This window comes from Poecilia reticulata, chromosome 3 (assembly GCF_904066995.2).
Source record: "Poecilia reticulata chromosome 3, P_reticulata-male-v2, whole genome shotgun sequence".
NCBI classification, from domain to species: Eukaryota; Metazoa; Chordata; class Actinopteri; order Cyprinodontiformes; family Poeciliidae; genus Poecilia; species Poecilia reticulata.
Window position 1 is genome coordinate 29,936,305 of NC_088832.1, and position 14,836 is coordinate 29,951,140.

Sequence of the window (14,836 nt, forward strand, 5' to 3'; positions counted from 1 at the left end):
GTGCATCAATTAACTGAGTAAAATGCTCAATGGATTTGCAGCAAATGGCAAATTAAAACAATTGGGATTAGATTTAGTTCTGGACCTCAACAGAATGAAATGAGACAGACAGTGTGTACGGATGAAAGCGGTAGGTGGCTGATGGCGCGCTCGTCTCTGCCCAGAGACTGCTGCCTTTGGAAGCGGATCCAGTGCCCTGAAGCCTGGAGTCGAACCCTGCCAACAAAACCTTCTGCACAGCATCTCTGTTTCCCTTTATTCCACTGCTTCACTGTGTCTACACAAAGTGAGATAAATGGTCAAATAAGAAACCTGTTTTTACAAAACTATGAAATCTTGATGGGAATGTATTACGGTCATGCCAAAGGCTCACACAATCCTTCAGTTTGTGGTTGCATATAAAGAATGGATTAGATTTTTGATGTAGCAAAAAAAGTGCAGACAAAAAAAAAAATATATATATATATATATACCTGCATTTTAAATGTGACATTAAAATCCAATCCGGGTTAGCCTGGCTTATTTTCACAAAACACAGTTTGACATTTACTCGAGGTAAAATGAAATGAGGAACGGTTAGCATACATGCAGATGACTAATATGAAGTCTTTAAAGTTACAAAGAGTGTTGGAAATACCGAAGGAAAAGATCTAAGCAACAATCTGCCTTTTGCAAATTGAACATGAAGAGCAATTGAGGTGTGTGTACTCGAGAAGCATTTTAACATTGAAAATAACCGCAATCCAAGGAAATAATAGCTGACCCAGCTTGGATGCCACAACACTAGATGAATATTAATGCAGTGCACCAAAATCACTGGCAAGGTACAAGACCCTGAAGGAGATGAGAACAAGGGAAGTTACAAAGTCTTGACTTTAAGATGAAAGAAACACAAAGACAGAACGAACCAAAAATAAAGAAGATCTGGATATTTACCTGGCCCTGACCCTGCCTCTCCAGGTCCACCACACACATGTCCACAATGGGCCCCAGATTGGTGAACGTCTCCATTACTGTGACATAGGAGCCCTGCTCGTTGCTGTCCACGTTAAGCTGCAGGCAACAAACAGCAACAGAGAATAAATGGTGTCATTTTTTACTAAGTTAGCAACACCGGAAGTCTGAAAATAAAATATAGTAAACTTCAAATGAAAGACTAAAGGTGTACATGTTTAAACTAGGCATGAAATCCAAAAATATACAAAATATATGTTTTAAAGTTTTCAAGGACTGATCTGGGATCAAAGGGTTGGGGATTTGGTCTGGGCCAACCTATGTGTAGGCGAGATTAAAGCTGTGAATTGTGGGTTAGTGTTCAGACTTTATGCAGCTTTATCTGTGCTGCTTTTGTCCGGTTTAAGCGCCTTAAACTTCAATGGACATTTAAACCAGACAAATTGAAATTTATTGAAATCTATAGTGTTTTATGTATTTGTTTATATTTTTGTGGCATGCAATGAATGCAGAATTTAGATAGGAAAATAACTGAACCAAAAAACTTGCTTCTGATTTTGGTGGGAAATTTGCTTCACTAGCAGCCTTAACCCTAATGTTTCAATAAACTTAGCCATGTGTTAGACTTTGTTTTCTTGCTACTTACCTTCACAAGCTGGGAGTCTCCCAATCTAGATCCAACAAACACCACACCATTGTCCAGGTAGGTCAAGCACTCAGCTATAGAGGTCTGCCAGCAATGAGAGACATACGTACAATTCTATGTTAGGTCAAGCCAAAACTATTGTACTCATAAATTATGCTTTCCACAATTTCATTGTCAAAATTACAAAAGAAAAAAAAGAAAAAAACACTTTACATTAAATTCAATAATACTTTATTTATCCCAATGGAAACTAAATGTCGTCCTGACTCCTAACATCCAAGTATCTTCAGACTTCAGTCATTCTGGATGGTGATTCTTTAGGCGAGAAGGATTTCCAGTAGTCGTCAGTCTTGCAATGAATCTGGATAAGCCTCTGACTGAAGACTGTTGTTGTATGACACTCTCAAGACTGTCCTGATTTTCAATTTTCAAAAAGTAGATGATATTTCACAGTAACCTTTAGTGAATGACACCATCACTGAAAGACAGAGTTGTTAGCAACACTGCTAATCCGCCTCATTTGCTTTTAGCGCTCCTTTTTAAATGTCTGTCTGGTTGCATGATTAGAAAGCTAGGCAGAAAGAAAAAGACATTGATCATCTTTTTCATTATGATTAATGAAAAAGATGGATGAAAACCAGTTTTAACTTCATATGTTATAAATAAGAATACACCTGAAGCATCTTAATTTTAAGTTTATAACAAGTGGGTTGTTATAAAAAGACTGAAAATGTTTGTAGAAAAGAACTGCTGTCCAACTAGCTAACAGAAAGGTGAGTTCAGTTAATATATGCAAAACCATGTCTGCTGTAATTAGAATATGAACTTAAGTGCAAGTTAACTATTTACCTAATGTAAAATTAGGAAAACAATTAGGATTTTCATTTCATTTTCTGGCATGAGAAAAATAAAAACTGAGAACTGAGAAAATAAGAACTGTTTTTGCAGTTTGTTTGGCAAACTCATTTACTGAGCATAAAAAATGCATGATGTTATTGATGCAAAAATATCTGAAGACTTTTCTGTTCGACATTCCAATCAAAAGCTGCTCATGTCTGCCCAAACTAGCTTACAGTTCTAAGTTTTTTTTTTTGTTTTTTTTGGAAAAGCAATCCATCTCTTGCTGAACACTCAGTCTGCTTGATTGCTTCTGCATCACTCAGAACAAGAAACGAGGGTTTTCGCCTCTCCAAACGCACAGGAAGGTCGTTGCAAGAAGAATGCTACACTAAAAGCTGTATATTTCGAACATGGGATCAGCTTTGAGCACAATATTAAAATACTCATTGTCTAAAACCTCCCGCTTAAGTGATAATTGACAGTTTGGCAAAAGACAACAAGGAGCAGGCTCAATTTTTTTCCTCCTCATCTTCCGTAGAAGTACCATTAAAGAGTCAATCGTAGCAAAAACAGGGTAGATAAATAGTTGGAATAAAACCCAGAAGAGGAAAAAAAAATCAACAAGCAAGATAATGGATGACTGAAACAGCTTGAGAAACAAATGGCAGAAAAGCCAGAGGACAGTCGGGTGGATAAACAGAGTGAAGACAGACTGAGATAAGGAGGCAGGGTGGAGAAGACAAATGAGCACCTCTCCCAGCAGCTCCACATGCAGGTCCTTCAGAGCCACGGTGCCGTCCATTAGCTCCTCCTTCTCCAGGAGCAGCATGAACAGACGACCCTCCATGTCTCCCAGCAGGTAGCGCGACCCATTGGGGTCCACCCGGTTGTGGCAGACGATGGTACTTTGCTGCAAGGAAAAGAGCAGAATTCAAATAAATATTTCAAAAAGAAAATGAAGGGTTCATAGTCGTTTTAAGGAAAATGATTGAATTCATATCAAGTTGACCTGTAAAGGGCAGAAATGTTATATATATATAAAAAAAAGAAAAAAAGATTGCTTCAGGGTTCATCTTGGAAGCCACATTTATAGGCACTACTGTAAAAAATGCATAAAAAGCCTAAATTCTAGTTCTTTCATTGTAGTAGGACGATCTCAGAATGCCAAATTTAGAAAAATATGATCTTTAACTTGAGTTCATTTGTAGAGCGGGCCATGCATTTCAAATCAAGTTTATTTGTAAAGCACATATCAGCAACAAAACAATACATTAATCAACTAATATACAAGCAACAAACATAACATTTTGTGAAATACCATCATCAAAATAATATATATCAAATATAATGATCAATTTTCCAGCTAGAAAGATAACTCTAAGCAGGTGAATTTTTAGTCTTGTTTTAAAAGATTGAACTTTGGGGGAAACCACCAGTGATTTCTGTTTTACGTAAGGATAAAAACATGCAAACAGCTGTCACAAGTCATATTGGTCTGAGGATTAGTAGTTATCCTTTCACATCCAACTCTGAGGAGGATAGCAAGGGTTAACAATCCTCCATGCTCACTGTTACCAAACAGCAGCAAGGAGGAGCATCCTCAGGTCACCATGTCTCCATAACAACCATTAGATGGTGTCTACATGGAAAGGTTAATCATCTGACTACAACGAATTCTGACACAAAAGAGCATTTTGAGTCATGCCCTCTGAAACAGGAATCATTTCCATATACAGGTGATGACAATAATTAGTTACAAATATGTGTTAGGTTTATTAACTGGATGTTTAAAATTCCTCAAATGCTCTTTACTCTGTAAATTATTGTGAAATCCCACATGTGTTTTGTTTTTTTGCTCTGGATCAATAGAATTAGTTTTCATACATATCAGGAACAGCAACATAAGCTCGCAACATTATTATTGTAATCAACATTATTATCATGGTTTCAGGTAGTTTTTGGTGTGGATGGGTCTTTAGATACCAAATCTGTTTTTTTCAACAGTCACACAACACAGAGAGCACAGAGGAGGAATTTTAAGTAGTTTTTACCTCGACCAGCTTTGGGAATGTTTGGAACTAGTGTCGAAACTGACAGGGACAAAACATCGGGAGTGGTTTGTTTGCGTTTCTGCGGGACATGACTGCACACAGTTACTAAAGACTCTGTGATGCGTCTCTGCCAGCCTTTCAGACAGCACTTCAGATGCTCTTTCTTTAGCGCTTCTAAAGCGAAGGACTTCTCCATGAGGTCATTCCTGCCCAACGTACTACAATGTAACAACAGTCTCCTTTCTTTAATGAAACCATTTCTATTTTAGAAATACTTCCTTCTTTTTTCATATTCCTTTTGGGAATCACAAAAGTACTTTGCAGTTAAACTATTTTTATTAAATACTAGCTGTAGCAAATTTTATACTTTAGTTTTAAAAAGAGTTCTAAGATCAAATTGGAGTACAAGAAAGAAAGCAACCAGTCCAGAACTGCACAACTGTAAAGGAAATGAAGAAACAATAATAGTTAAATACTGCAAACCACATGCAGACTTTGGATACAAATATACTCAATTGTAGAACTTCCTCTACTGATCCGATAGTTTTACCAATTTAAAATATTCCTAAAAACTCTCTGCTGAGGATTTATTCATCTGATTCAATGTTGAATCCTTTTCTAAGGGAGAAACAACTTTTCCATTGTGGTCAGCCTCTCACCATCTTTAAAACTACAATATTTGGCTAGATGACAACAGCATAAGACATTTTAAAGACCACAAAGTACCTTTAGTGCCCTCTGCAGGACAAGGTACGCAATACTACTGCACGTAAAGAGAGGTGCATTTCTACCTTGTATTAGAATATTACCACAACGTTAATTAATTTCAAGTAGTTCATATCAAAGTGGTACTTATGCTCATACTATGCATGCATTACACAAGCAAAGACATATTTTAGACCTTTGGTTGTATTATCTTTTAAGATCATGGGTTCTAGCAAATAAAAATCCAACACCAAAAACAATAAAAAAAAAAAAAAGTTTTTTTTTTTAAAATGATGTCCATGTATTGTTCAGTATATACACTCAGTACTTGGTCAGGGCATGTTTTGTATGAATTACATCCTCAATGCAGAAGGGATGGATGTGATCAGTCTGCAGAGGTGTTAAGAAATGGTTGCTTTAATATCAAACTTCAGCTTGAAATTGTGTTAGCCGGGGGCCAGCATGAAGTGCTCCAAGATGTCCTGGTAGATGGATTTCCTCACTTTTAACTTGACAGAACACTGTGGAACAACACCAGACATGGCCTGCCTTCCAAATCAAATCATTACCAAATTTCCACTCCTTTACTTCCAAACCATGACCAGATGCTTCTACGCATCTCTTCTGCAACTCCAGTTTCAGTCAGTCCTTGTTTACTTCCAAATTCTTGAATTCACCATATTTTGGTTGTCCTAGTTGTGTGTGCATCTTTTTTTTCTACCACACTTTTTCCTTCCATTCAACTTTTTATTGTTAGGCTTGGAAGTTTAACTTATTTGATTGAAGTACTGAAATTTATTGAAAACATCAAAATCATATCATATATAACAATATTTTTTATTAAGAGGAAAATACTCAAGAAAGCAGTCGATAATGCTGAAGAAAAAAAATTACTTAACATGTAATTAAAAACCACAGTGGTCCCAGAGGGGATTTTGAAACAAATTTAAAAGTCCTTTACGAAAATAATAATAACGAGAGATTGCTCCACTTTTCAGAAGAGGATATTGCTGTTGTCACTCTGCTGTACAAGCCGAAACAATTTCTCATTTACCTGCATGTAGAATTGTTAGCTTATTATGCTGAAACTTATTGTTTCGACAGTTTTCAAACCTGTGATGCTCATCTTGGCTGAATCAAAGTCAAACACCTCATGTATAATTAACTGCATCATGTATATTTGGCAGACATTCCTCCTCTGTTTTCACCTTGGTGCTCCAGGACAACATTTTATAATTACCTGGCAAGAAGTGTAGTTTTTCAGTCAACTCCAGTGATTACAAGAAAACAACAAAAAAAAGAACTAAACATCCACACCTTTTCAACATTTTAAAATAGACTGACAAGTCAAATTTACCCCCAACACTCCTGCAACACAGCTGAAAAATGAAGCTCTGTCAACACATGTGTGAACCTGCAACAGCTGGAAAATCCCAGCGGCTGCTAGAAGCTTTTAAAGATAGAAAATACCAGCAGGATGCCAATTTGAGATCATGAAAGAACAGATGGATCAGATGGATCTGAAGCATCAGTCCTGCCCCTCTGCCCCCTTTTGTTCCTGCTGAAACTTTCCCAAACAAAAGTTTAAATACCAGATACATTTTTAAAAAAAGCAAAAACACTATAAACAGCTGCTTTGTGTGTTTAAATTACATTTCTTGACGAATTATGATAAAAAAATAAACAGGCAGATCCCTGAAATAATTCCTGTAAACTGCTGAGACAAGAAGCCTTTTTTTTTTCTCAAAATGTCAAATGTGAAAATCACAGAAAGGCTGGCACTGCATGAATGAGCCTTCAAAGAGGCACAAATGCCCTCCACTCCTAAGTCAGACTGATAAGTTACTAAGCAGCAGAGCCAAAGGCCTCGACACAAAGACACAGGAGGATAACAGCTGCGTAACTCCAAATTAGAGGCTTCTACATCAGAAGAATTTAAATGTTCTTTCCAAAATTTATGAAACCCTGGCACTCCAGCACACAAAGAGAACAGCCTCTAATTATAGAAGCAAGCGGCTGCTGAAGAGCTCCTCTGGGCATTGAGAATGTGTTCCGAGTGCTACAGACTGCAAGTTAATCTTAAGAACACTAAAACCAGTGCGGGAAGTGAAGTCATCGGTAAGAAACTGCCTCTGGATGGAATTTAACACCTATTGCCATATTCTTAATGAGTAAACATATTCACTACAGGCAAAGATGCAAGAATATGTCCAAATAATACACAAACACATCAGATAATTCTGATAGATACACAGTTTTCCACTATAAGGTATGCATACATGAATCTGTTATGCAAAGACAATGCATCAGATTTCAGACATGTTTTTGCCTTGGATGTAATATCAACCCTATTTTTATTAATAAAGTGTTGCTAAGGTTTCAGTCAGCATAATTGATTATGCCTTAGAGGAATCAGATAACCAAAATGATATTTAAAGCATCAAACAGCTTCCTCTGTTGATGGATTTAGTGAGATTTTGTTTTGTTTTTCCTAAAGTCAGCAAGAGGAACAGACAACACTGCTTCCAGTACTGTGACACTCTGTTATTTTCTATTCAATTTCTATTATGAAATGTCATCTAGAGTCATTTATTTACCTGGTAGGGCAAAACAGGGGGAAAAAAAGTCAGATGTAGTACATTTAGCAGGTTGATAATGAACACTTTGATGCAAACTGAATATTTTGATGCTTTTTACCTTGATTGTTGGTGGAGCAATGGCCAGGTATTTGTCCCCATTGTGGTAGGTGATTGACTCTTGTCCTATGATTATAGCACCACCAAATGGCTCTGGCACTAAAACACATGCACAAAGGGTAAAAATGATTGCTAAATTAAAGCATTTGCACATAATTTTTCAAAAATTATAAAGTTTCGAAACTCAGATGTTCGTTTTTTTTTTTTTTGTCAATTTTCAGCCCATTTATGATTATATTTAAAACACACACACACGCGCACGCACACCTATGATTTAAACATTTAAACTGCAAATAACAAAAAAACAAGAACTTTAAATAAAGAAGGAAATAAATTAGACTGGAAGTAAGGTGTCTTACTTTACATAAGCATCTGCAAACACATGAACGCGCTTGGTTATCCAGGTAGTTTCACCCAAATGAAAAATAGAAATACACAAATGACAATAGTCTTAGCTGCTCATAATCCAATTTGGTTCCCTTCTAAAGGGACTACAAGGCACAAAAGAAATAAATGTGCTGCACAATCTTTGATCACAATTTATGCACGATTCTCTGACCATTATCTGATTTATATTAACTTCACAAAAGTGCTTTAAAGTACATTGTTGTTGATCCGTGTATTTATTAAGTAAAATGCTTTTAACTGTGACTAGGGATGCTCCGATCAGGTTTTTTGCCACCAATTCCGATCACCCATGAGAGCCAATCACTGCTGATCATCTGGATTGGTTGTTAATTTTTTGCGTTAGGTATAAATTCTACTGTGTGATCTGGCAAAACTAAAAAATTATCCGATAATGAATTCAACTAAGTTAGACATAAACATGCCAAAATATGCAGGTTTTAATACATATGTAAAATATTATTTTGTTGTTTTAGTTACATGCTGCAGCTTTAAGCAGAGGTTCGGTGTGAGAGATCACTGCCAGGTGGAGCAGAAATGGTGCTACGGCTGTGAAATATTACTACCGGTAGTGCGCAGCAGAGGTTGAACAGTGAGAGCAGAACAAGCGTCTTAGACTGCTAGCTCGTTGATTTAAATTATTTTTCAGGTTATTTGTTTAGCTTTCCGACCATCATGCTGATCCGGGTGAGTGTTGGTAGTTGTTCGCTGCTTTACCTGCTGTCTGATCGCTCTACATGTCTTTTTGTTCTACAGTGAGACTCGATATAACCACATTCTGTCAAGTCCTAGTTTTATAAATGTCGTATTAGACTTGTTGCATTGATGCATTTTGACGTGCTTCACCCCCGAGGTAACTTTCCGTTGCAACAAGCAAACGTCCCCATTCAGTCTCAGAGCGTTAAAGTTCCTCACCACATTGCTTAGCATTTCTTGCCACGCGCTTGCATAGTGCGAAGAAAATTAGCTGCACATGCAGGCTGTGAAATGAGATACAGGTGATAGGTTTTGGTGATCGGCAATACGAGACAGTGATCATCGATCATACACTTTTTCATGGAAATCGGCCAATTATGATCGGTGGCCAATTGATCAGTACACCTCTAACTGTGATGCATTTTATGACATGAAAAGGAAAACAAAAACTCTGCTTTGCAGTATTTGACCAGCTAATCACCAGTCACTGACAATTAAAAGAAAACTGACAATTTCCATTGTTTCTTATGAGACCAACTCATTGAGGGAATTTCAGATATTTCATTAAACAAATGAAAAGGAGGCTATGCTCACATTTAGCCTCTAATAGCTCCTTTTTCTCATTTCATTTGGATAGAAATTTTTTGTTTTAATGATTTAAGCTTGAAGATAATGAAACACGAAATCAAGCCAACTGACACTTGCAGTTCTGATTTACCTGGAATAACCATGGATGCTTCAGCCTCGACATTCTCCTGTTTCCAAGGGCCCTTGTTGAACTCCTTCTCTCTTAGAGAAACTTCGTAGGTCTTTACATGACGTCCTTGAGGGTCCTAAGACAAACAGGAATGGTTTAGGTTAAGGTAGGACACAAAAAGTTCATGCAACTAAACCAGTTGTTCTTAACCTGGATTCGATCGAACCCCAGGGGTTCGATGAGTCAGTCTCAGGGGTTCGGCGGAGCCTCTGCCGCGGATATAAAAACACACTTTGTAAAGTCGTGATGACTCGCCCCGCTTTGCCATCACTTGCTGCAGAGGATCATGTTACATTGCTTAGCCAATCAGAGCTGCGGAGGAGCCCTGATTGAAGGAGCTCCACTCTCAGCACGGATTTGAACTTGTCTTCAATTACTTCAGCAAAGCTCACAGTTTTTACCAAATTCTGTAGCCTTCGGTGCACTTTTAAATCTGCTCTCTAGTCGCATCTTTTCGGGCTTGCTACTGCCTCTAGTGGCGTGGGGGTGGTAACACAACTAATATTACTAAATCAGAATACCGCAGTCTTTATTTATTATAAATTTTTAATTCTCTTAAGAATGTAGAGCTAATTAAATGACCTAAACAAGACCTTAAAGTGGTTTCAGTTTCTCTCGAAGGCCAACTTGTTGAAACTGTGGCAAATTTTAAATACCTTGGGTCGTTCCTAGACAGTCAGCTCAACTTTGCTGAAAACACTGACTATATTTTGAAGAACTGTTCTCAGAGACTCTACCTCAGAGACTTAGTGATCATGGGGTGACCCAACTATGTCTTGAATGTGGGGAGGGGGGAATCATATTTTATTTATCACTACAGAAGGGTTCAGTGAGTGCGCATATGTTCGGTACCTCAAAAAAGGTTAAGAACCACTGAACTAAACTGATGATTAAACCAGTCAATATTGTGCAGTTATGTTTAAGCAAATGGAAAAGTTGTTTGAGTTGTTGTGTCAAAAGGAAAGAAGGCTGAGATTGGGGACAAAGTCTGGAAATCCAAATATTTTGACGTGCTCCATTTTCTGTTTTTATCCTAAACCAGGCATGAAAAAAACTTAAACAAAAATTTTCATATTTTTTCCAGACTGTGTAGGAAGCTTGAGCTACTGTTAGGAGCTGCAGCCTTAAAAAGATTGCACCACTCAGAACATCACTATAAATAGTAAGCACAGCTAGGTTTTTGGAGGTTGATACCTTGTTTTTAACACATGAAGAGAGAACAGTAATTTCTCGTGTTAAACCATTACTATCTTTTCACACTTGAAATATCATCACCTAAATCTGTGAAGACTATTACACGAATTCAAGGAATACAAAAACATAGTAACATTTCTAATCAGCCGACAAAAAATAAGAATCACTAGAATGACAATAATTCTGAAGTCTGTTGTGACTATGGTGATAATTTTTGATTCAATTTGCAATGCTTGCAAGACACCTCAGCAACACGAGGTGATTTTTATTAGTTTATTTAATCTAATATCAGGGAATATAACACATTGTAGCTACAGACTACAATTATGATATATTCTTTAATGTGTCAATTATGTTTTGTGCACCATACATAAATGTTGGTGCATTCATTTACCGTCTGATACCAAAACAAACCACAGTGACCCCTGCAGGCCTGACATTCCAGGCGCTTGCAGCAAAACCATCCACTTCCTGGTAATGCTGTCCAACTTCTGCTGTTGCTGTTTTGTCTTGCTGTCAGACACTTTGGCAACTGACAACCACTTACTATAAACAAATACCCGTACCTATTGTGTAACCTATTCTCATCTGAAGAGTCTTTTTTTAAATCGAACCTCACAGTACCTGGTAGATGAAGCAGACGGTTGGAGCCTGGCAGCCATACAAGAAGTGAACGTCGATGACCTGCAGCTCCTCCAGCCGGATGTTGAACGCCTTCAGCTCTCGGTTGTCCCGGTCCAACGGGATGACCTTGAACAATCCGTCGTACAGCCTCAGACCGATCATGCGGCATTCTGGGTCAACAATCCCAATAATCCCCGTTTCTGATGGACGTCCAATGCGATCCTGAAGAACAGGTGTGGAAATGTTTGAGGTTGGACAAAAATATTTTTAATTTTGCAGCTTCTACTGGAAATAGCAAAGCGTGTAAACTTCCCCCAATGTAAACACTTCACAATAAAAATAAATGAATAAAAAAAAACTGACTAGAGTACTTTTAAGGCGTTACCCACCTGGACGTTGCCATGGGCACGGGTGATGATGTCAATACTCTCCCCGTTCTGTTTGTATTCCAGGATACATGCGTTGTACTTGGATGTGAGAATGAACAGCAGGTCTTTGCTCTCACCCTGGAAAAAAAGCAAAAAACATTCAGCATTTCATTAACACGATTTGGTACAATATAAACACGGAATAGGACAACATGAGCTGTTGCAGAATTTCTGGAAATAGACAAATGGAAAAGCTAACTTAGAAATTACTTTTAAAAGCCTTTGAACTTGCTTTTTATTCCCTCAAGTCCCCCCAGGAAACTTCCAATTTGAGCTCTTCATAAACTATGTTGTTCCTCTCCCTTTGTCTTTTTAATAAATAAGTGAATGTAACCGAGGCAAGAAAACTTTAAATGGCTTATGCATTTGTGTAATTCCTACCTTTGGACGGAAGAGCTCCATGACAGCAATTTTGCCGTACATGCCAACTTCCTTGACAGGTCTAAGTCCCTCAGCTGTGACCACATAGATCTCCAAACGTGTGTTTTTAGCGATGAGCAAATTAAGGTCCTCAGCAGAGGTGAAGTGACCTGCAAAAAACATTGCAACATTTACAAGACGGATATTACATTTTGTTCAGCAGAGAAAAGCGGAAAAAAAGTTTTTGACACAGTTATCTGTCAAAAACTGAAGGCCTCTCTTTCACAGCTCTAGTTGAGAATTTTAACTATATTCATTTTAAATGAATGAATGCATTATAAATTAAAAGAACCAAAAGTAGGACTGCAATTTTTGAAAAATATATAATCGCAATACTTTTGCCTATCAATGCAATACCAATATCTATTATAATAACATACATTTTTCCTTAACTAAAATGTGCCTACAAAGTTTTATGAGCTTCAGTTTCACAGCCACTACAAATAGTGGTTGTGAAATTAATTTGATCTCCAAATATTGTATTTGGAGATCAAATATTTTTAGATATTTGATCTACAAATATAGATCAATTGTGGGCATCCAGAGCAGTAAGAGAATATCCCAAAAGCTTCGTATATCCCGAGTGTGCAGTATTTGCATTCAAGACATTTGAAATAATATGAAAAAAAGAAGACACTGCAATAACTACTGAATTGAGACACTGAGCAGGTCTGTCAAGACTGCAGATAAATGTAATTACAAAATTCACACCAAGGAATAAATGTCTCAGCAGAACATTTTAACCTCTACCTGAGTGAAGCTCCAAGAAGGAGCTGGTAGGGGTTTGTCTAAACATGGAAATATAATTTAGAGGCAATTTTACATAATGAACATATTGTACAAGTGTGAAAGCAATCCAGAGTACTTCATTCACAGAGAAAAGAGGAAAATAAAAAGTGTCAGGAGAGATCAGAACCCAAAGACTTTCTGGTAGATATACGTTTTCTTAGTACTATGCAGTCCAAAATACCACTCAGACATTAAAATACAGAGCGAAAACGTGTAGTTTTACCTTGAGCTTCCATCTGACTTCCGTATGTACTTCTTAATAAAAGTAGTGTATAATTGTATAATGTATATGTAGATTGTTTTTTTTTTGCTCTAGTACACACATTTCTCATAACTTGATTGATAATCTCTCCTAGAGTAACTGCGTAAACCAAGTCATTATCTAATGTTTAGTTGAAAGTGAAAGAAACCATGCTAAGTTCTAAAAAATAAATCACAAAATGTGAGATTATGTTTGATAGGACGTAATTTTGAGCATTGTTTCGACTTTCTTGTAACCTATTTTAAGCCAAATGAGATTTCCAAGTGCTACCAGAGTTATGTTTAGAAGATTGGAGCGGCTATGTGCAATTTAATTATCTGCTGTTGTATAAAAACAGCTAGCCAAAAATAATAACCACGATTTAATCGATCGTATTTGAGTTGCGAAAATAATTACAGATAGCCATGCCGTACACTGCATATAAAGCACTCCGCCTAATATTACAGGTAAACATTTGAGCTACAAGCCAGCAGCTAAGTGCTACAACAGGCCTGTGTGGAGCGCTATGGCTGCAGCGCGGGAGCTCAATTTGCCCGCAGGTTGCCAACGTCCCAGTCCTGCACGGATCAGTCATATTTACCTGTGATGCAGGCGTTCACTGCCGTGGGCTTCTGCGCTGTTACCACGTAGTTATAAGACATCTTCACAGCAACGGACAACAAACACCGTAGAAGTGTTTCAATCTCACACGAGTGACAAAATCATTGATAATAAAACTTCCGGAAACAGTTGGGGAAGTCGTTTAGGTTAACGACGTGCACTAATCCAGAGTTGGAGCGCCCCCTCCGTACTGGAGGGTATTTTACAGGGTAAATTTGAGATGTTGGTGCACTTGTCACTCAAAATCCAAAAATGCTTAGGTTTGCCTTACTTTATACAGAGATAATTTAAAACATGCCAATGGTTCTTAGGCACAGAAGAAGACGCTGTGTAACAAAAACTTTTTATGCTTTTTGTTTGTTTGTTTGTTTATTTTGGTGTTGTTTTGAATTATCCAATAAATCACTACAATTTACTAAGACAATTAAAGTCGACTAATTGTATGCAAATGCTCAAAGTATTTTATTTTATTTTTTATTTGAGGTATGGCGGTAAGGCTTTTTGCATTTAGTCAGATTGAGAAACAGTGACACCTGCTGTCACGTTTACTTAATTACAAAATCTAAAGTGGCAAAAGTTCTTGTAACTTTTAGTAAAAGTAGTAAACGTCGTTTTACTAACACTTTTTCTCTAAATTAAAAAAAATACAACAGTCCCTTTTTGTTTTTCTATTTGAGGAAGAAATACCATTACCCCAAGACGATCAGTAAAAATATGGGCTCTTGACTTTGTAAACTGTCGTAGTGTGATAACCGAGGTTCTTGAACCC

At 37.3% G+C, this 14,836-nt stretch overlaps 1 protein-coding gene across 1 annotated transcript in view; it reads right to left on the reverse strand.

Moving 5' to 3' along the window:
* Positions 1-14,218, reverse strand: part of ddb1 (damage-specific DNA binding protein 1) — a 47,464-nt gene extending 33,246 nt beyond the window's left edge. The window contains exons 1-9 of the mRNA XM_008405646.3: positions 14,048-14,218; positions 12,378-12,526; positions 11,958-12,074; positions 11,569-11,790; positions 9,712-9,826; positions 7,894-7,991; positions 3,192-3,350; positions 1,601-1,684; positions 937-1,053 (exon numbers count right to left, since the gene is read on the reverse strand). Coding sequence (XP_008403868.1) covers positions 937-1,053; positions 1,601-1,684; positions 3,192-3,350; positions 7,894-7,991; positions 9,712-9,826; positions 11,569-11,790; positions 11,958-12,074; positions 12,378-12,526; positions 14,048-14,108 — 1,122 coding nt within the window. The 5' untranslated portion in view covers positions 14,109-14,218. The remainder of the gene's footprint in view (positions 1-936; positions 1,054-1,600; positions 1,685-3,191; positions 3,351-7,893; positions 7,992-9,711; positions 9,827-11,568; positions 11,791-11,957; positions 12,075-12,377; positions 12,527-14,047) is intronic.
* Positions 14,219-14,836: the final 618 nt, after the last annotated feature.